Here is a 20,300-nt window from a genome sequence, read left to right on the forward strand (position 1 = left end):
GTTTTTGTATGTTTGTTTTTTTTAAAACTTTGCAAAGTGAATTTGCTCTGCCTGTTAGAATAAGACCACACAATAAATACAGAATTCAGATTGTAACTTTCCCATGTACAATCAACACAAGGGGAAAACTTACAAAAAATCGTGTGTGTTCCACATGAAAACAGACATCTTATGATACAATATTTACATATTCTTTTCAAAGGCTGGTGGCCCATCTTCACCATGCAGTGAGGTCAATGTCCACAAGCATCGCTTCTGTCATTTAATTGTTGCAGCTCCCCATGTAGGTTCTAGAGGATATTATCACCCTCACCCCTTACTTCATTCCTTTAGTTTGATACAGATTGAGAACTGCAGCTTGTCAGAAGTGTAGCAGGAAAGTGAACAACAACAAAAAAAAGGTGCTATCTTAAGTACCTGTGCAAACATTTTTCCTTTATCCACAGCACCTGTCTAGCAGCAAACTGGCAAACAACTCTCCTGATGCAGTCAGTAGCTTATCAAGCCAGAATAACCTTAGTCATCAGGTTCTTCCTCAGAAAGCAGAAGATCTTTATCTGACAACTGGTCTGTGTTACTGGTACTAGTTGCATCCTCCTCATCTTCAGAGCTCCCATCACAGGATGTATGAAACAGCCTCATCAGTTCTCTGAACCTGTGGGATACCTGAAGAACAAGGGAAATCCAAGATAACTAGTGACCTAAAAGGCAGTATGAAATGGAAGTTTCACATTATGGAGTTCAGGGTGTTTTGTGCATTTATGTTAAAAACAACCCCAATCACATTTTATGGAAGATTCGATCATGAAGGAAAATAGAAATAGAAGAGCACTGGGTTGTTCTGTCTTCTTTGGAAGAAAGTTATATTCTACTGACTTGCAGGTAAAAAAGTGGCAGTTTGGGAAGATTCCTAGGCAGTAATATGAGGAAGGTTAAGAGACAAAACCCAACAGATTCCTTGTGTTGAAGCAGAAGGCTAAAGACCCAAGTAGCAGTCACTGAAACAATTTTGGTACCAAATATAAGGCTAGATTATCAGTGCTAATGTAAGGAGGACCGTAGCAGTCATGATTTTTAGCTGCACCAGAACAGATCAGGGTTGGTTTTGGTTTTTTATTTGCAAATAGGATTGTTTTTCTCTGATGCAGCATCAAATTGAAGTTAAGTTTGGGAGACTATATGACAGCAAACCTCCACTTTTCCTTCCTTTTCCCACCCTTTCCCCATTCACTGTAGCAGATGCAAGCTTTTCCACACCAATCCCTCACCTCACTAGCTGTCTTGTTGCCTAGTTTCTGTGAGATGGCATGGAATGTTTCCAGATGGGCTCCTTTCTCCTGACAGGTGGTGAGGATGACTCTGTCAGCCTCCCTGCAAAACAGTGCAATAGCTATTAAAGCAGCTGAAAACAAGCATTGACACACTTCAACCACCACAAGCCCAAGAGGCCTGTTCCCAGGTAAGGATAGCAATCACAGAGCAAGTCCAGCAGGCTTGTTCCTTTACTATTACTACCACCACCTATCACAAGACATATCTCTAAGCAGAGCTGCATTTAGCCTGTTTTTAAGCTTTTTGAAGTCAGAGAGAAAAAAAAATTCTTTCCCAGCCTGAAGTGCTACAATAATTACACAGCCACAAGCAGTGTTTCTCATAGGACCAAGATGGCAGCTATGACAGACTGTGGTTAGAGGAAACAAGGGAGGGGGCAGAAGACATTAGAAAATGGGCATACAAAATGAAAATAAAGGATACACTATAATATGAAAGCTGAAGCCAAATACTCAATGCACAAAGGATGTGAGATGCAGTTCAGGCAGCTATACCTGGTCCAGAGCACAACCTTCTCCCCAGTTGAGCTGACTTTGCTGTTCTTAGCACACACAGTTGCTTCTGTGACTCGCTGCTGTTGCTGCTCCTCTTCCTTTTGCTCCAGGGAGGCAGTAACCACTCTGTATTCTAGCTGCTCAGAATGCTGCTGCACCTGGAAGCAGTTGTTTGTATTTGACTTTGATCTGCTCTCAGGCAAATTTCCAGTGCAGCCCATATCATCTGTTTCCAAAATGCAATTATCAGGGGACTGTGAGCTGCAGCTCTTACCCAGTGTTGGTTTTCTACCCAGTGTTATCCAACCCTGTTTTGCTTCAGGTTTTCCTTCCAGAGGCAAAGGTGGTCCCTCAAATTCTTTCCCACCTAATTTTGAAGCATGACCAAAGACAGTGAGCTTATCTGATGAATCAGAATGAAGCCCTTCAGTCTGACATACACTCTTTCCAGAAGAGGAACTGGGTCCCGTTAAGCCTTTTACTGTAACAGAACAAGAAGACAGCAGCAGATCTCTGCTCAGTCCAAGGGAAGCATCTGCATTTCCTTGATGTTGCTGCTTTAGTTCCTCGCTCTCACTTCCCACAGTGCAAGGGCAGTCTTTGGTTTCTTGAGGTAGTTTTAGAGTAGCTTTTTGTAGATGTGTCCATCTGAGGTCAGTGATAGAAGAATCACTGTCCTTTGCAGTATTCACAACAGCACTGACACCTGCTTCTTGAACCTGGTTATCAGGCAGTGCAGCTTTTTCAGAAGATGCATGTCTGCTGGAGGCAATCTTTCCTTCCAGGTGAGATCCTGATTAAGAAACCCAAACAAGTTTAGATGAGCTGTTAGTAAGAAAAACATCTGGAAGCTTTATTCCTTTTTAAGAGTTTTTTGGTTTGGGCTTTTTTTTTTTTTCCTAGAGCATAATACTGTAAATGAGAACACAGTTTGGGAGCAGCTTTGTAATGCTATCTGCAGTTTACCCATCCTGTACTTCAAAGGCACTCTGCAGTGAATTTTCTTCACCATTGTGGGTTAGTACAACCAGCTGCTGCGTGAAGAAGTGATAAACACGTGAAAAAGCTTAAGTGCATTGCCCAAAACAAAATTCTCAAGTGAAAGACATTGCTGCTCTTGGCACCCTATTTACAAAACCACTATAAACTAGACATCAGGTTGCGTTACATTTAAACTACTATATTGAACCTGTGCATTGTCTCCAACAGTAGTGTTAACTGAGACATGGTTACTGAAAGAAGGAAGAGATCTCTTTCAGGTTATTTATCCTGCAATAAACATGTTTCCCCTTGTCTGTACCAGACTGAAGGAAAAACAAGTAACTTGAAGGAGACCATTTAAAGGAAGATTAGAGAGATGATGATTTTGAATTGCTGTGCTAAAATGAAAACTGGAAAAAAACACAGTATCATGGACTAGTAGTACTGGGAATGGGATTAGCATGCTAGCAAGAGAAGCTTAAATGGAGCAATCGTTCTGAAAAGGGGAGAATGTTTCTCTAGTCAGGAAAGCTTTTTTTTGAGGGACTGCACTGGATATATGCATGTTTAGAGCATCCAGAGTGGATGAACACAAGGAAAAAAAATGAGAAAATATTATTAGAAGTTCTCATTATCTCAATAAATTTGTGTTAGAAAGTCCTATACCTATTTTCCTTTGTGTGAACCAGTTTGGAGATGAATGATATACCTGTCTGTACACAAGACTTTCACATACCTGAAGCCAGAGAGTCCACTTTCCTAGATACGGTTTTTGTTCTGCTCTGGACATCCTCTCTCTCATCTCTGTTCTCCAGGCTTTCTTCTCCAGGTTCCTTAGACATTCCAGAATCCCTCCCTTCAGGCTGAGGACTTGATTCTTGTTGAACAAGGCTTGCAGTCAGCTCCTGAGAATCTTTATTTTTGTAAAATTTGTTTTCACATACCTGCAAATCAATGTAGAGGCATACAATTACAGATGCGGTATATCAATCCAAACCTAACACCTCAGCCTTTGCTTCCAAAGTATTCCTTGATCCTAACAAAGGCTTTAGTTTGCATTTAGAAAGCTGAATCTTTTTTATTATTATGAACAGGCAGAGTTCTTTTCACATAGTGGCCACACAAGCATCTTCCACTGAAAAAGCTTATTCTTACCTCAAAAGAACATTGAAATTAACACTATTTAGCATAGCAAGGAGGGGCAGTAGAAAGTGAGGGGACAGACAGCGGAAGGCCAGGTAGTGCAGTCAGAGCTCCGAAGAAGGAGACACTACTGGTCATCTTTTGATTTACTTGCTTCCTCAACACATTATTTTGGAGACATGAGGCCCAAGGCTGGATCACCACATCAGGGGGACTCTTGGCACGACTCTACCTTCCACTCACCACTCCAATGACTTGGCCTATCAACTAACCTTACTACTACAATGGCTGCAGGTCCTCCTTTTGCTTTTCTTTAGCTTGAGATCACTACTCCCTTCATGGCAGGAACAGGAACATTCCTTCGTCCCATCTACCCACTCGACCTCCTGGAAACAGACATACTCCAGCTGACAAAGATGCATTGTACATAAAGATGACAGTCAGGGTAAGGTTAACCCCAGAGGGAGCCAGGAAGGGGTGAGCGGCACTCTGTGCACACCCAGAGAGAACTAAAGCAATTATGCTGCTAGCAAGCAAAGCACAGTGGAAACATTTCAATCTCCTTTCTTCAATCTTTTTAGGCTGTCGTCATGTCTCTTGATAAATCAACACATTTATCCTTGTAAGCATGCATTTGCTTAGAGTCCAGATATGCGGACTAGTGAGATACCCCAGGCCCACCTTGTCATTGTTCTGGCCTCCAATCTCTTTACGCTTCTTATTTTTTGAGGCTGCATGAATCTTGGGTGGTTCATCCTCCTCTTCTACATCTGGCAAAGACACCTCTTCAAACCCATCAAACTACAAAAGAAGAAACACACAAAAACTGCTCTATCATGATAGCTCTTCAGTAGACCAAACTTCGTTTTCCCCATGGATTTCTGAATATTAAGTTCAGTTCCAGGACATGACAAGTTCAATTATGTTAGAAAAGACATAAATGCTGTAAAAAAATTTGAAAAAAGTTTGTTTCAGTCCACCAACAGCTACCCCACCCTGCTGCTTCCCTCTCTCTGGAAATGCAGTCTCAGTTTGAGTTCTTCAAGTTCAAACATGTATAGTATCTCTGCTTTTATCTTTTCTGGTCTTGGGGAAAAGATTGCTCCACCTCATATTCCTTCTCTTCTGTCCAGTTGATCTCCTCAAAATCTCCCATGCGGCTGGCTGAGGGCCGTAAGTGATCAAAGAAAATGGAGAACTCATCCTGCAAGTGGTCATGTCCTTTCAACAGTTGCCACATTTGGGTCTTCAGCTGAAAAAGAGAAATCCAGAGAAAATGAGTGTTTCATTCCATATTGTCACATTCTTCTCAGAAGGATTTCTCAAAGTGGAACACCAGGGCTTATTAGACCTCCAATGTGGAAGTTTATGCTTGCATTGGTGCTACTTCATGAATATTTTGAGATCATTCCACATCCAGCTATCAAGTTAGCATAGAAATATCCCTCCAAAATTCTAGGCAGACTGTAGGAGGCACTAATCTAAAATTTCACCTGCAAGGTAATAAAGGCAAGGTGGAGGTAGGAGAGAGGAGACACACAGGCCAGTTAATTGTAAAGCCTCTAGAAGAGGCAGCTTCAGTTCTCTACCATGTCCCACAGCAGGAGATCGCACTTGATAACCTCTTGTGGTCTCAAAGAGCAGCATATAGGAACAGTGAAGCAGGCCAGCTAATTGCATTCTCATTCTCAGGGTTTTTGAGAGAAAGGATATACCTGGATGCCTGATTACCTCTGCAATCTCCTGGGGGAGGCAGTCTGCACAACTCTGGAGAACTTTGATGATCTTTTGATGGTGGGCAGGATTTTCAGCAAAACAAATCTCCAGTTGCCTGAGGAACTTCCGGCTTTTTTCAAATGCTTGCTGCTCTTCAAACTGACCAAAAGAAAAAGATTTACCCCTCATGTTCAAGAATGTATCTCCAAGCATCTCTAGTTGGCTTAGGCAAGCTATAAAATGCCTGTCTTGCTATTTTTTTTCCATTTGTATTGACATCCATTGCAAAACTGGGAAGAGGTGGAGAAAGAGAAACAAGACTTTGCATAATCAATACTTACGTGAGCTACAAAGTTTTGCTTCCACCATATGCATGTAACATAGGAAAATCCAAAAAGAATGTAACAGGTGAAAACCTCTGTCTTACAAAGTGGAAGGCTGATTTGTGAGGTAAGGGAACCATTCCACTTGCTTTATCTGCACGTTGTCTCTGCAGTCAGGTTCTGCAATGTAACTGGGAAAGGCCAATTCTCCACAGTAATACTTAATATGAGACTTAAAACAAACACTAGACATTTCAATTCTGATTAATAAAACAGCAAGGTAAACAAGTGATTTACCAGCTGTTTACCTTTCTTGCCCTAGGAAGAATTCTTTATTCTTTCACTCTCACAAGCATTGACGTTGTCTGCTTAAAATTTGGTCTCCTTTCATGCTACCTACCAGTCCACACTCCAAAGCTTGTTCTGGTAATAGAAAGGCAGCAAAATCTGTGAGCAACTGTGGCCAGTCATGCAACAGTTTCTGTAAAGTGGAATAGAGATCCACAGCTGTTTGCTTGTCCGTGCTAATCTCAAACTCGTAGATAACGCGAAGAAAGTCTTCATACTTTCCAGGAACATGCTGCAAGGCTTCACGCACCTGGAAAGAGCAACAGAGCTTTACAGGACTACATAACATCCAGGAAGAAAACAAGTTAATTTAGTAATCTTTGATCTCTTGCTACTCAGAATTTACACAGTGCTTCCAGCTTTGTTGAGCCAACCAAGTCTTTTCCTTAAAGATAAATTTTAACTGCTCACAAGAGAGAAGGGAACCAAATCAAAGACTATGACATTCTGAAATTAAAAGAGGCCCAGTGTTGTGAATTGATTGCAGCCAGCAGCTAAGCACTCCCACAGCCACTCACTCACTCCTCACCTCCCCCAAGCAGGACAGGGGAGGAAAGAGGAAGAGCAAAAGCAAGAAAACTCATAGGCCGCGATAAAGACAGTTTAATAAGTAAAGGACCGCCATATGGGGTGCTATGAAGAAAGATAACTTCATCCTGACCAGATCCAGTACAGCCAGTCAGAACTGGCAGTTATGTGGCTCAGGCATGAACCATGTTAAAGGACTTGAAGCATCCGATGTTCCTATTTCTGGGTTACCTACTGGTCTAGCTTACCCTGGTTAGATAAGCTTGTGCAAATGCCAGATCTTTCTGTTCCCGCAGGGGATCTCTCTCCAGGATGTCTTCATCATACAGGAGGAGCAGCTTAGATGTATCTTTGCTAGCACGAACCCGTCCCCTCTTATTTCTGGTTCTGTGAGAGCTCCTGCTCTTCCCAGGGGCTTTCATGTTTTCTCCTGTGAAGAAGCACAAAGCAAATTGTACAGGTACCTTTCATACATTCCTTGGGCTGGCAAACAACTACTTTTCTAGATCAATACTGCAATAGAAAAGTAGGTTTTCAGAGTTAGTGACGAGTTAACTGTTTACACTCTCCTGTAAGTGTATGAGCAATATACTTTTCTTAGTCAGGCTGGCTAACATATTTTAAATTTGCTGTTTATTTTTATAGCATCTGATGGGAAAAATCTCTGATACAGCCACAAACCCATCCTAGCTGTTCCTCAGCTAGCAATCTACTAAGAACTAATAGATATATCTACTGCATACCAGGGGCAAAAAAAATAAATCATAGTGAGTGAACAGAGATACGATATGAGCAGAGCTGGCTGTTAATGCTTGCAAATTATTCTTTTAGCTTATTATTTACATGAATAGAATTAGCATCACAGATAAATAACTGGTGTCACATAATAGGGAATGATGTAGTGTACTAAGAGTTGCTACATCAAGATTTTTATGTCTTTAGATTAGGACTCTGTTGGTCTAATGGGCTGAGGTCCACCTCGAAGTTCACTGCTCCAATTCACCTACCACTTGCTAGATTCTGCTAGGGTATTACTTTGTTTCATTTATTTTTCCCCAACATGACTTTAAAACACAAAATTCAATTTAGCAAAGATTTGACTATTTAATACTGTTCTTATATAGGTATTGGGTATTAGCTGACACAAGCCACAAATCTTATGTCTGCAAATTTTTGAAGTATAAATGCATTACAATGGACTAAAGACACTCGGTTCATATGCACAAGGGCTTCTATAGTAAGAACTGTTTTTATAGAATTGTGACCGTGTTGCAAAATTTAATTTCCAAATGGAAAGCATCACTAAGCTCAGATACGCCAAGTGAAATTAAACCAGATACAGTTTCCCCATTGTTTTGCTTTAATGCAGAGAGCAGCTCTATTTCCCCATGCCCTATGTCAAAAGAAACCCACAGAACTTACCTGCTGGCATTCTGCGGGCTTCCAACTGCGGGGCCACCTTTGTCAATGTGAAGGCAGATTTAGGTTCTTCTGATGTATCGCCACATATTTCATCATCTTTCTGTAAACTCTCTATTCCTTCCCCTTCCTCCTCCTCCTCTTCCTCAGGCTCAGAGTTCTCTTCCTGGGAATTCTCTTCTTCAGAATCTCCTTCTTGGCTTAAACGTCTCTCTGTTGCAAGCCAAGTAAGTTTTTCCATTGTCTCCTTAGAAAGAAACAACAAAAAAAAGTCACATTGTTTTCTTTTAGTGTTTGTTTTAACGTCATTCAGCAAGTAGCTCACTCCATTGTAATTCTAACAGCAAATTTCACAGATCAACATCTGACCAACTAGAGAATTCTACTGAAGGGACAGAATTCAACAATAACCAGAACTGCCTATTTTCGTATCAAGCACAAAATTCAGTTTCAGAATCTGCCACTTATAAAAGCCTTAAGTTAGATGGGATTCCTTAATGATCACCTTAGTTCTTAAAGGCTTGCTCGAATTGCTATCTGGAAAATAATTTTCACTTAAAGTACTTCTTACTAAACAACAGCCTCAGTTGAGGAAGTCCTTACAACTCAGCAGAATTTAAATCTGAATATTTGCAAGATATTCCTTTAGCTTGGACTTAAAATCTTCCCAGAAAAATGTGGTGTCCAATTTCTCTGTAAAACAGCACAATACCATGGTATTATATAGTTAACAGTCCAGCTTTCCAATTGGATTGAAATTGTCATTTGCCCTGACTCCACTAGGGTGTTTCAGCACACCAATATTTGTCATTAGCAAGTTTTTTAAAATTTTGTTTGCTTTTACCTGAAGTTCTGGCACTGAAAGAATAGATTCTTCTGAGGCTGATGACATTTCTTCATCCTCATCTTGTGTAAAATCATCAAAGTCGTCTTCTTCCTCTTCTTCCGGTCCTTCTCTCTCTCCTCCAGCTTCAGGGCCAGCTGGTGTCCCAACCGACTGGCCATCTATACTAGACGAATCCTCTGGTCTTCCTAGTGGACTACTAAATTCTGCCTCAACATCTGCTGTATAAGAAAGATTCTTTGGAGACTCACTGCTTACTTGTGGTCCAGCAACACCACCTGCATCCATGTGCTGTTCTCCATGGGGAGACGTCTGCAAAGCCCGTCGTTCTTCTTCTCCCTTCTCATCACACAAAGTATGCTCCTTTTTAATTTCTTTCAGGTCATTTGAACATGAACATGCAGCCTCCATGTTCAGCTCCTGGCTGAGATGTAGCATGAATTCCTCCTTCACTTTAGCACATAAAAGATCCCTCTTCTGTACTGGATTTACTTCCTTGGTAGCATCATTTGAATCTTCAGGCTCAATTTTCACTGTTTCATCTGGATCTTCTAAATGAGGCAAAAGGTCCACACACAAGGGCTCTGAAGTGTTCTCGTCTCCTTCTACCACTGTCCAGCTACAGCAGTCAGTCTTGTTTACCTTTTGCTGACTGCTGTTATTTGAAGTGGCAGGATTTGTACTACACTCCTTGGGTGAGACAGCAGAGCATGAAACGTACAACTCTGGGGGTTCAACCTTGGGCTCCACTGTGGGATAGATATTTTTGTTGTTTCCAGCAGGGCAGGAAGGAACCAGATTCAACTGTTCTTCATTTTCACCAACAGATGATGCAGATAGACTGACAGGGTTAGGAGAAACTATCAACGAAGGGATTGAAGAAGTCACTAGAGGCTGATTTAATGGACATGGGAAAGTGGATGGATTTACCAGTAAGGTTGTAACTGGAATAGCCTGAGTGCCTCTACCAACTGTTGTATTTATGGGCTGAATCATATTGCAACCATTGCCTATATTCACCACTTTCACTGTGGTAGCAGGTACAGTAAGGATGACAGGAGATGGCTGAATCAAAGGTGAAGTCTTTATCAGTGGGGCAGATTTTGTCCCTTTTTTCTTTTGGTATCCCTTACGAACACAAGGTTTGCGTATTTTTGCTCCGGCCAAAGCTGGCAACATCAGTTTTGGCTGAAAAGTTACTGGATTTGAGGACACTAGAGCTGGTGGTACAGCAGCTGAGAAAGCTTGTCTGGAGTCCGAATGTGAAGTGGAAAGCACATTCTGAAATTCCAAGCTATCCCCACTTCCTACCACTGCTGGAACACTCAAAGGCTGCACTCCCGGCACAGTCTGCATAACTGTAGCTGGCTGGATTAGCCGAGGAATCTGAACCATAACTTTGCTGGGAGGAGCTTCTGACTGGGATAGCTTCACAGTTTTCTGGATGTTAATAGTGTTGGAACTAGGCTGCAGACAAGGACTTGGTCGAATGAGGACAGGCTTCAGAGCTGAAGACCTCTGCCTCCTCCATGCTCTCCTAGAGAATCGATTGGCAAGGGGCTTTAGGGTCAGTACTAGTCCCTTTGGCATAAGTAGAGGGTATTTTTCATCATATTCTGTGTCTGAAGTTTCCTTTCCTGTCCCCAAAAAGACACCTTCTTCATCAGGTGAACCTGGCATCTCCCTGGCATCTTCTGCCAATTGCTTCAATTCCCCCTGAATGGAAGGCAAGCTTGCCTAAAGGGAACAAGAGTTTATTAGTCCCATCCATAGGCTATTTCTCTATTACCACCTTCAAACAGCACCATAGAAAGCGACAGACAGCAACTTGCTTCTGTAAGTAAAGCGTTTTTTATTTACTTTATTCTACTTACTTTATTCTACTGTATATTACTTTATATTTACTGTATATTACTTTATATTCACAAGTTTTACGCCAAAGCCTTCAAAACAATCTGAGAGCCTCAAAGAAACAACAGAACTGAATTGCTTTATAAAGGTTCCCTTAGTAAATACAAGATTTTGCAGGAAGGAAGCTTCACTGTAACAATGAAATATAATAGGCGATTAAGAGAACTGGATTTTATGGCATCTGTGCCTAATTCTTTCCTCAGACAGAGTTCTCCTTGACTGACTTGCAGGCACAGTCACTATGCCTCCAACTTTGTCTTCCTTGCGCAAAGAATCTCAGAGAAAGAATCCTTACGAAGCGCGAGACATTCAGGTGTAACAAAAATAAAATCCACACTGCAGGTGAAGATAACTTCAGAAAAACCCACCCTAAACCCCCAGATTTCTTATTTCCTCTTAGATGGTGAGGTTTTAAGGGGGAAGAACACGCCCTCTCTCACAGCTGTAATACAGTGGGAAGGAAGGCAACACCGCTAACCATAAGGCAAGGGTCAGACTACGTTGATTAACAAATTAACAAAGCTAAATAATGAAATCAACACATCAAACCAGGGACATCAGAAATACACCCATGTAGCAAAACAAGGATGTGACAACAAACACTGTATGTCCATGATAACTTCAATCATGTACTGCAGCTGGGCAGCCAAGCATCAAGAGTAGCGTATAATACTTCAGGTTGCTAAGTAGCAGTGTTCTAGCTACATTTACTAGCTAGACTCAGGGTAACACAGGCTCCCACACATTACAATCTGACTACCTTTTGACTTCAGAGCTGTAGGCTAACCAAACAACTCACTCTGGACCTAGGCTGTAAAAACAAACACAACCCCATCCCCACCCCACCCCCCAAAAAAAAACCCCAAACCCAAACCCAAAGAAATCAACAATAACAAAAAAAACCTATTCTGGATGAAGAATAGCAGAAACTACCTTTAGCCAAAATGGCAGGCGATGTTCTTCTCTCTCCACAGGTGGCTTCCACTCGTTAGGCTGGATTTCCTCACAGCACTTGAACAGAATGGGTAACTGTTTTGTCTTTTTATAGTACTATGTGGAGACAGGAGAGAATGCAAGACAAGATGACTGTGGTCAGATCACCTGTCTAACAACTGCTGGGATGTAGGATGAGGATTGTGATCTGTAAAAGTGTTCATGTATAAAGCGATTCTCATCACTATTACTTCAATAAAGTACTACCCACAGAAACATTAAAAAAGAATAATAAGGCTGAACAAGAGCTCATTGCCATCTTGGTTCCTCTCGAAAGAGAGCATGAAGTTCTAGCAGACGTGCAGGTGTACTTGCTTCAAGTGTTTCTGGTTCTTAAACTCTCTTCAGCAGTAGCCATTAGCTTACAGGATAGGATATTTGGCCAGCTGGACCTTCAGCCTGACTGAAGAGACCACTTTTGTTTAAGCTTCACTACTCAAAGTTTATTTGTATGAATTTGTCAGGATTACTGAAGCCACAGTTTTACTAGGACTGTCTGCAAATGCTGGGCTCTAAAAGAGTCAAAATAGTAATACAAGTACTTGCAAAGTACAGAGGATAAGGTCTTTTTGAAGAAATCCTCATTGCTAATAGAAGGATGAAATTTTCTTTTAAGTGTCAGCACATACACAAAAAGGTCCTTGGAACAAACAGCACATCTCTTCTTATATAACAAACACCAACCAGACACACAAATCTGAAAAATACCAAACCACAATCTGAATGTATCACTTACTCTGATGATATTATCAGGGGCTCGATTCATATTGAGATTCTTGATTCGTACTGTAAGCTGGTGAGCAGTTTTTGTTGGCAAGAGATACTTGCTGATCAAAGGCTTTGGAAACTCTGTGCCTTCAAAATGTTTCAAACCTAAAGCTAACAAACTGAAGGGGCGGGGGGGGGGGGGAGAGATAAAAAGTCTTTTAGACAGTACGGCAGATTGCTATTTGGATGTGCTGTTGCACAATACACAGATATCCCAAAAGTTTGCATCCTAGAAATTCTCCTTAACAAAGAAGTCTCATTTGTATGCATTTTATTCAATAATTCTAAGCACCTACTTGTCCTCTGCCTTGGTGAAGATAATCTTGTCCCGGGGAGGGTTTGCTTTCAAGGAACATATTGGCAGTAGCTCTGGGTACATAAAGACTCTCCTTGTTGCCAAAATCCACGCCACTTGCTTTGGCAAACATGGAAATTCATTGGCTGTGAAAAGAATTAACAGGTAAGGATAGACATATACATGGACAAATAATGTTTTTCACAACTGACTTCTTGAAAACATTGTTTCTTTTACTCCCTTCACTGCAAAAAGAGAGAGACTTTCTCCCTGGTTTTTAGAAATCGCATATTTCCTAGTTTTTGCCCTTAAGTTTACACTGCAAAAGGTAAAATTACCTTCTCCTTCCACCTTTTCTTTTGCTCTATAATGAAAAAGCCCTTGTAAAAAGCTCTGTGTACTTCAAGTCAGTTCACTCTCTAAGTACCAGAAAAATCACAAACCAAATATTTGAAGCCAACAGTATTTTTTTATATAAAATACTCCAGTGAAGGGAATATTTCCTTGATGTGTGTTAACCAACACATTTGGAACAATTATTTCTAGTTTCATAGTTTCTTGATGTATTTCTGCAGCTTAGATCATCATCTGCAGAACAATTAATGGCAGGATTATGATGTCAAACAAAAGTTAAGAGCTCATATAACATGCTTTACTGTATTTCAAGTTTAAGAACCAAGAAGGCAGTCAATAAAGTGGATGGTTTTATCTAAAAATACCTCACAAAATTAAAAAAAAAAAAAATTAATTCCAAACAGCAGTCTGAACCATATCTCATCTGGAAGGTGCACAGCATGAAACAACTCCTGCTGTAAATGCTTTCCCACCTCTTGTCCCTTCAAATACATACCACTCTTCTTCACAGCTTTGCGAGGGCTCCAGTCAACTTGGACTTGGGCATGAAAGTCTTCAATGAGCTGCAGTGCTCCCTTCAAGTTACATGGCTGGAACATTGTTTGAAATTTAGGATTGAATGACTGACGAAGGAGTGTAGAGCTTCGAGCAAAGTTACCAAGTTCACTCTGTGAAGTCAAACAGAGAAGAAGATAAAAGAACATGCCTTCAAGCGGAAGTTAAAGGACAAGTACATGTAATGCAATAATGCAAAAAATAAAAGCTGGTGAAGTGACAGGCGTAAAAAAAAAAAAAAGAAAAAGCAGAGTGTCACAGGTCTTATTTTTGAGCATTACAAATCTAGGAACAACCAGAGGAATTTTTTTTTTTTTTTTTTAATTTCCCCACTTTCCAGAACCTTTCAACATCACAGAATGTTCACTAATTACAGAAGCTGTATTTTTTGAACTTTGCTTTCAGTATTTCAAAGAAAGCAATAAAAACCATACAAAGTCATGCCAATTCAAAGCACTGTGATTAGTCAGCACAATGTGAATTATTTCTCTCCTGAGAAATTTTCATACTGAGCATGTTCATAGTAGGCTAACAACATCATTCCCTTATTGAGTGGTAATCTCTATGTTTAATGGGATCAATTAAATAAATTAAGCTCTCTAAAATCTCTCCAATGACCAGCAGTCATTAAAATTCATGTAGCTCTGATTTTAAACATATCCTTACCAAAAACATCCTGGTAGTACTGGCCTCTGAACTTAAAGCAGGGTTGGAACTTGCAAGAAGATGGATTTGAGTCAGAAGCTGAACGTGCTTGAAGAATAAAATCAGACAAATGTTTTTTTTCAGTGTATCAGAAATCCAAGAAACTGGAAAGCATAAGTACAGAGGCACAAGAAATATCTCCTGAGCACCCCAAAAGAAATCACATTCTGACTTCAAAAAAATCTTTTAAGCAATAGAAAACTGAGGGGAAACTTCCACTGCCAGGAAGTTTATTACACAGATTTTGAACACATCATCTGTTTAAGTCTTAGGGCAGTGTCCTGGTTTTGGCTGGGATAGAGTTAATTTTCTTTCTAGTAGCCAGTATAGTGTTATGTCTTGTATTCAGTATTAAGAATGTTGGTAACACACTGATGTTTTCCGTTATTGCTAAGTAGTGTTTAGTCTAAAGTCAAGGATTCTTCAGCTTCTCCTACCCAGCCAGCAAGAAGGCTGGAGGGGTACGAGAAGCTGGGAGGGGACACAGCCAGGACAGCTGACCCAAACCAAAAGGGGTATTCCATACCATGTGACATCATGCCCATGATATAAACTGGGGGGGGGGGGGGGGGGGGGGGGGGGGGGTGTTGGCCTGGGGGGGATTGCTGCTCAGGGACTAACTGGGCATCGGTCAGCAAGTGGTGAGCAATTGCATTGTGCATCACTTGGTTTTTATATTCCAATCTTCTATTAGCATTGTCATTTTATTATTGTTATTATTATCATGATTAGTTTCTTCCTTTTTGTTCTATTAAACTGTTCTTATCTCAACCCACAATTTTTTACCTTTTTCCTCCCGATTCTCTCCCCCATCCCACTGGGTGGTGGTGGGGTGAGTGAGCAGCTGCATGGTGCTTAGCTGCTGGCTGGGGTTAAACCATGACAAGCAGTTTCCTAGCTTTTGTGCCAAAGTCTCATACCATAAAGATCAATATGGAAAGGATGTTTTTTTCTAATTAAATACTGAAGTATTTCTTCAGAAACAATGACTTCAGCTATCAGAACTCCCCATATGCACACAAACACCATACATCTTGCTTTGCAGTTGAAAAATTAAAAAGGTCATTTACTCTACATGTCTAATGCAAGATCCATTTCTTTATCTTGTGTTTGAGAAGTCTGTGTCCTTCCCTTGCTGCCACATACCAAGACATGACACTGTATAAGGCATGCAGAATAATAAACAACTATGTATCAAGTTCACACAAAACCAGCACACTTTGTCCTCATGAGATCAAGCTAACAGTAACTTTCAAGTTTTGAGAAGTCCTCTTGAACTTTGTATGGACATGGAAAAAAATTCTTTAAGTACCGCTTCTCATCTATGCTGCTGACAGCTTTTAAAATGTTCAAACTGAATTTCTACAGTTTTGCTTGGTGGGAGGAAGAAAAAAAGAACCCAAACTACATCAAGAGTAATATTCTCAGAAAGTAGTAAAGGAGTTGGTGAAAACAGAGGATTTTGACAGATTACAGTCAGAATTCAAACAAGGCCAAGGCAGCTCTCTCACATGAGAACAATACAGATGCCAAGAAATAAGCTCTACTTTGCACATTCAATTCAAACTGTCTTTCAGTGTGGAATCAGGTATGTAAGTATCACATATTAAAGCTCCAGCTTCAAATGTAGCTTTTTCAATTAATTTCTTTAAGGAAGCATGCTGAAGTGCTTGCTGTACCATTGGCTTTCCCCAGCCCCTGCAGTATACAGCAAATACTCATTAGGTCAGACCAGATAACATTTTATTACCTGCTGCATTTGCTGCTGGAGCCTCTTTCTTTGCATACTGTCCAGAACAAGGCTCTGGAGAGGCTTCTCATTTTGAGGTTTTGATTTTTCTATCTCTTGTGGTGGCTTGATAGAGGACTTTTTCATTCTCAACTGTTCAAGTTGTTCCTTCACTGTCCGGTGTTGTTCATTCAGTAAATTGGCCAGAGGCTCTTCAAATCTGTTTGAGATCAGGCAGACCAAAATATAATAACCATATGATTTAATAACTATTCACATTTATTTAGAATATTTTACTCTGTATTTGGGTGCACAGCTTAAGAACTATAAACCCTGTACTACTCAACACTTTGACAGTATCCTTCAACTTGAAAAAGTTATTTACACAGTTGGCTTATGTATAAATCTTTTCATCTACCACAGCACTGTTGTATTTCTGGGATGCAATGCTTCAACTGTTTATTCCAAGGACAGTTAACAGTCTTGTCCACCATTCCCAATCATATCTCATGCGAGTTCCACTCAAGTGCTCAGATACTCTCAGCAATCAGGATCTAGGATGATCTAGAATACATTAGAACCAATCTTATTTAACTTATAACATCAGGCAAGGTCTGAACCCAAGGTATTATGGGAGGCATTTTACCATGAGGGTCTCCAGAAAGACCCCACACCAACTCAAATGCTGTTACTTAAAAAACCAAATTAAGTATTACCTAGCTTTATGCAGCGTACTATACTAGACATCTGCTGATACTATAGTAGGAGCTACTCCTGTAGCAGAAAAGAGGATGTACATATAACTGTCCTTTCAAAAACAGCTTCAACTATCCCCTGCTTTATGACAGATTTTGTCTATTTTAGCTATACCAGTTAATATTCTGATTTCTGCTAGTTATTAGCTTCACTTCTGTAATAGGCCTGAAGTTAGTTATAGGTAAAGTTGTTCCACAATGCTTCTAATGCAAGGTATCACAAAACCAGCAATAAATGTAGCAAATCGATATTTTGCCACAAAACAACTTTAAGAATCCTGTATACAGATAAAACTGGGGAAGAAACAATTGGGAGAACTGCCATGGAAGAAAAATGAATACAACTAGCCATTAGCAAAGACAAATGCATACAAATAATAGGAGAGAGCATAAAGTTTCCTTGCTTTTAGTCTGTAGCTGGTTTAAGAATTGCTGTGCTCCCCTCTGGTACTGCTCATCCCAGAGAGAGTATCAAAAAAACTCCAGCCTTCATTTTAGCTCCTTTCCCAAACAGATACAGCTTGATCTTGAGCTGATCTGCCCCATAAACAAGGAGACACCATTTGTATGACAGTTCACCTTCAGTCAATTTCTGTAATTAGTTAAATAGAGTGGTATTATTACCTAGAAAGAAACACTTTAGACCCTTTCCTCTTCAAGGCATTGTTTCAAGTACAACCCATACCAAAAATCATCAAAAGCCAATTTTGAAACTATAGTCATTTCAGACCGAGGCCCCAGCTATCTTATGCAGTCTTTCTCCTTAGAAAAGGCCACCACTACATCTAAGCTATTTACTTAAAAGGTGACACACTTGGTCAAACCAGCTCCTCAAACATTTCTGGTCATCAAAAAAAAATGTGAGGGCAGTAAATGAACTTTACTCCTTCTGCTTAACAGTAAAAAAAAATTTAAAAATTTTAAAAAGAAAACTATTATTTTTCTGAAATTATTTCAGCACACTACGCCCACCACCACAGTGTAAAGCACCAAGAATTAAGAGAGCTAGAGTGGCTACCACTTTGAGGTTGGGACCTTCTTTGCACAGGTTTGCATAGCTTTGATCACATATGCAGCAACATCCCAGTATCCACAGTTTCTCTAACCGTTGCTATGAAGTATCATTGCCAGTCATGCAATATCCTGCTCCACTGTTAGTTTAACACCTGAAGTGACTTAGCAAGTAGTGAAGCAATTTTTTCAGAAGAATTTAGTCTAATAAAGGGGGGACGTGGACAGACTTGAGAAATAAACACAATTTAAATACACAGGGACAGTACATATAGCATGGAGATTAAGGCAGCAGGAACAGAATCCTCCACTAGAGATACTGGCTTGTTGGAATAGATCACCATTCTGAAAGACCTCTGGTGTTTTCAGCTATGATACAGAACAACCATCACCAATCTTTTAGTGCAGACATTCTTGCTGTCTCTTTCTGAACAGTTACATTTTCATTGTTACCGTCATCTTCTTCAGATGTATCACAATCAGTAAAGTCAAAGGTGACAGACAGAAAAAAGAGGGTCAAGTTAAGTGTCCAATCTCATAAATAAAAATGGCTCTGAGCTTTCAAAACAGTGGTCTGTGCTGAAAAGGCGTTATCTCTTCTGTGGGTGGCATGGTACAGCTGCAGGTAACCATAGGCTTTTTATCACAACAGAGTTGTTATTTTTTTAATTTTACGACCATAACCAAATGATCCTACCTAAGTGCCTGTGGTGTATTAAAATTTGGCCGTGACTCTGTAACATTTTCATCATCTTCTGGACCTTCATCTTCCATGTTTGAGAAACCCATCTCGTCCTGAAACTGACAGCAAACATGTAGCAACAGTCAGGAATAGAAAGCTCAAGTAGTATATTTCCCACCACCTGTCTTTACCTAATAAAGATCATGATGATCCTCTTAGCATAGACATTGATCTCTGCAGGGACTTAAGGAACTTCCTATATATGTTCCTTCCCAAGGCTAAAAATTACACTTTTATGGTAGGGTCCTTTGCACATAGCCAGCACTAAGCATCTTACAGAGACCACCTCTTCACAGCTTTAGAGATTTCATGTCAGATCTGAGAAAGATCTATTCTTCAGTGCTATACCAAATTTATCACTTACTGTCTCAAACAGCTCCTCCATCAGTTCATTCACTTCCTTTTCTGCAAGTAAAATTAAAAAGTTGTATGAAGATTCCTTTTCCAAGAAACACTTAGCAATTCTGTCATAATATCAAGTCATTTAAGGAATCTCTCTTGCAAAGTGAAACCTTTCTCTTGCAAAGAGAGGATCAAAAAGAAAAGGCCCCTGATATTATATTCCTTTTTAATGCTGGGCCCCGAAAAACTTCAGCTGAGACTGTTCTGATTCAAAAATGTCATATAAAAACTAATTTTCAGAATTAAATTTAAAGTTATGTTAACCTGTAATAAGGCCTAAACCAAGATGAAAAGTGGTATGTTCTATAGTAGTTCTATAGAACTAACACGAAGATTGTAAGGACTTGGAGAAAATTTAATTACACTCAAGTCATAAGGCAAGCATTCAATACTGAATTGGCTGAAGCTTTATGAAAGACTGTACTATCACGTAAGTATTATTCTTCATTCTTTCTATGGAATAAAGTTGCATCTGATAGCACAGCAGCTCTGGCTAGATCCTTTCATGTATTCACAGAATGCCAGCTTTGCATGGAAAAGCTGTTCAAGTCAGTATGCAGATTTTTTTTAATTAGCCTACACTGCAAAATCTTTGCAACAGAACGCTCACTTTTCAAAATGAATTACTAATCCTAGCAAGAAAGGAGGCGAGATTTCCAAAAGACTTACTGGTAATTCTCACAGCACGATCATTTCTGAAGTCTTCTGTATCTGGTTCATCCAGATCTTCCAGGAAGTTGTACTCAGGGTCATCATCATCATCTGCTTCATCTAATAAGAAGCATGTTTTGAAATGTGATTACCCTGCCCCAAGACCAATCAATTGCTAGGAGCAGAAGCACCTGATTTACTGTCTAACCTGGCACAAAGAGGGCTAGGATTACTGCTTGAAATTAACTGTATGTTCCTTGTTATGGAAGCAGCATCAAGCCCATCCTCTCTTCAAACTGAG

General features: G+C 40.1%; 1 protein-coding gene across 6 annotated transcripts in view; it reads right to left on the reverse strand.

Moving 5' to 3' along the window:
- Positions 1-57: 57 nt before the first annotated feature.
- Positions 58-20,300, reverse strand: part of LOC142037087 (GON-4-like protein) — a 30,080-nt gene continuing 9,837 nt past the window's right edge. For 3 of the 6 annotated variants that reach the window (XM_075041053.1, XM_075041050.1, XM_075041056.1), the window contains 21 exons: positions 20,018-20,119; positions 19,311-19,351; positions 18,902-19,005; positions 16,460-16,658; positions 14,671-14,757; positions 13,946-14,117; positions 13,097-13,241; positions 12,769-12,919; positions 11,973-12,089; positions 9,129-10,865; positions 8,288-8,531; positions 7,114-7,295; positions 6,390-6,587; positions 5,682-5,825; positions 5,059-5,202; positions 4,632-4,751; positions 4,223-4,336; positions 3,544-3,751; positions 1,827-2,619; positions 1,269-1,371; positions 58-666 (listed from right to left, as the gene is read on the reverse strand). In XM_075041053.1, coding sequence (XP_074897154.1) covers positions 517-666; positions 1,269-1,371; positions 1,827-2,619; positions 3,544-3,751; positions 4,223-4,336; positions 4,632-4,751; positions 5,059-5,202; positions 5,682-5,825; positions 6,390-6,587; positions 7,114-7,295; positions 8,288-8,531; positions 9,129-10,865; positions 11,973-12,089; positions 12,769-12,919; positions 13,097-13,241; positions 13,946-14,117; positions 14,671-14,757; positions 16,460-16,658; positions 18,902-19,005; positions 19,311-19,351; positions 20,018-20,119 — 5,255 coding nt within the window. In that variant the 3' untranslated portion in view covers positions 58-516. Of the gene's footprint in view, positions 667-1,268; positions 1,372-1,826; positions 2,620-3,543; positions 3,752-4,222; positions 4,337-4,631; positions 4,752-5,058; positions 5,203-5,681; positions 5,826-6,389; positions 6,588-7,113; positions 7,296-8,287; positions 8,532-9,128; positions 10,866-11,972; positions 12,090-12,768; positions 12,920-13,096; positions 13,242-13,945; positions 14,118-14,670; positions 14,758-16,459; positions 16,659-18,901; positions 19,006-19,310; positions 19,352-20,017; positions 20,120-20,300 lie in introns of those variants that run through there. The other 3 variants (XM_075041055.1, XR_012652281.1, XM_075041054.1) reach the window with 3 other exon arrangements.

This window comes from Buteo buteo, chromosome 11 (genome assembly GCF_964188355.1).
Source record: "Buteo buteo chromosome 11, bButBut1.hap1.1, whole genome shotgun sequence".
In the NCBI taxonomy this organism is placed as follows: Eukaryota; Metazoa; Chordata; class Aves; order Accipitriformes; family Accipitridae; genus Buteo; species Buteo buteo.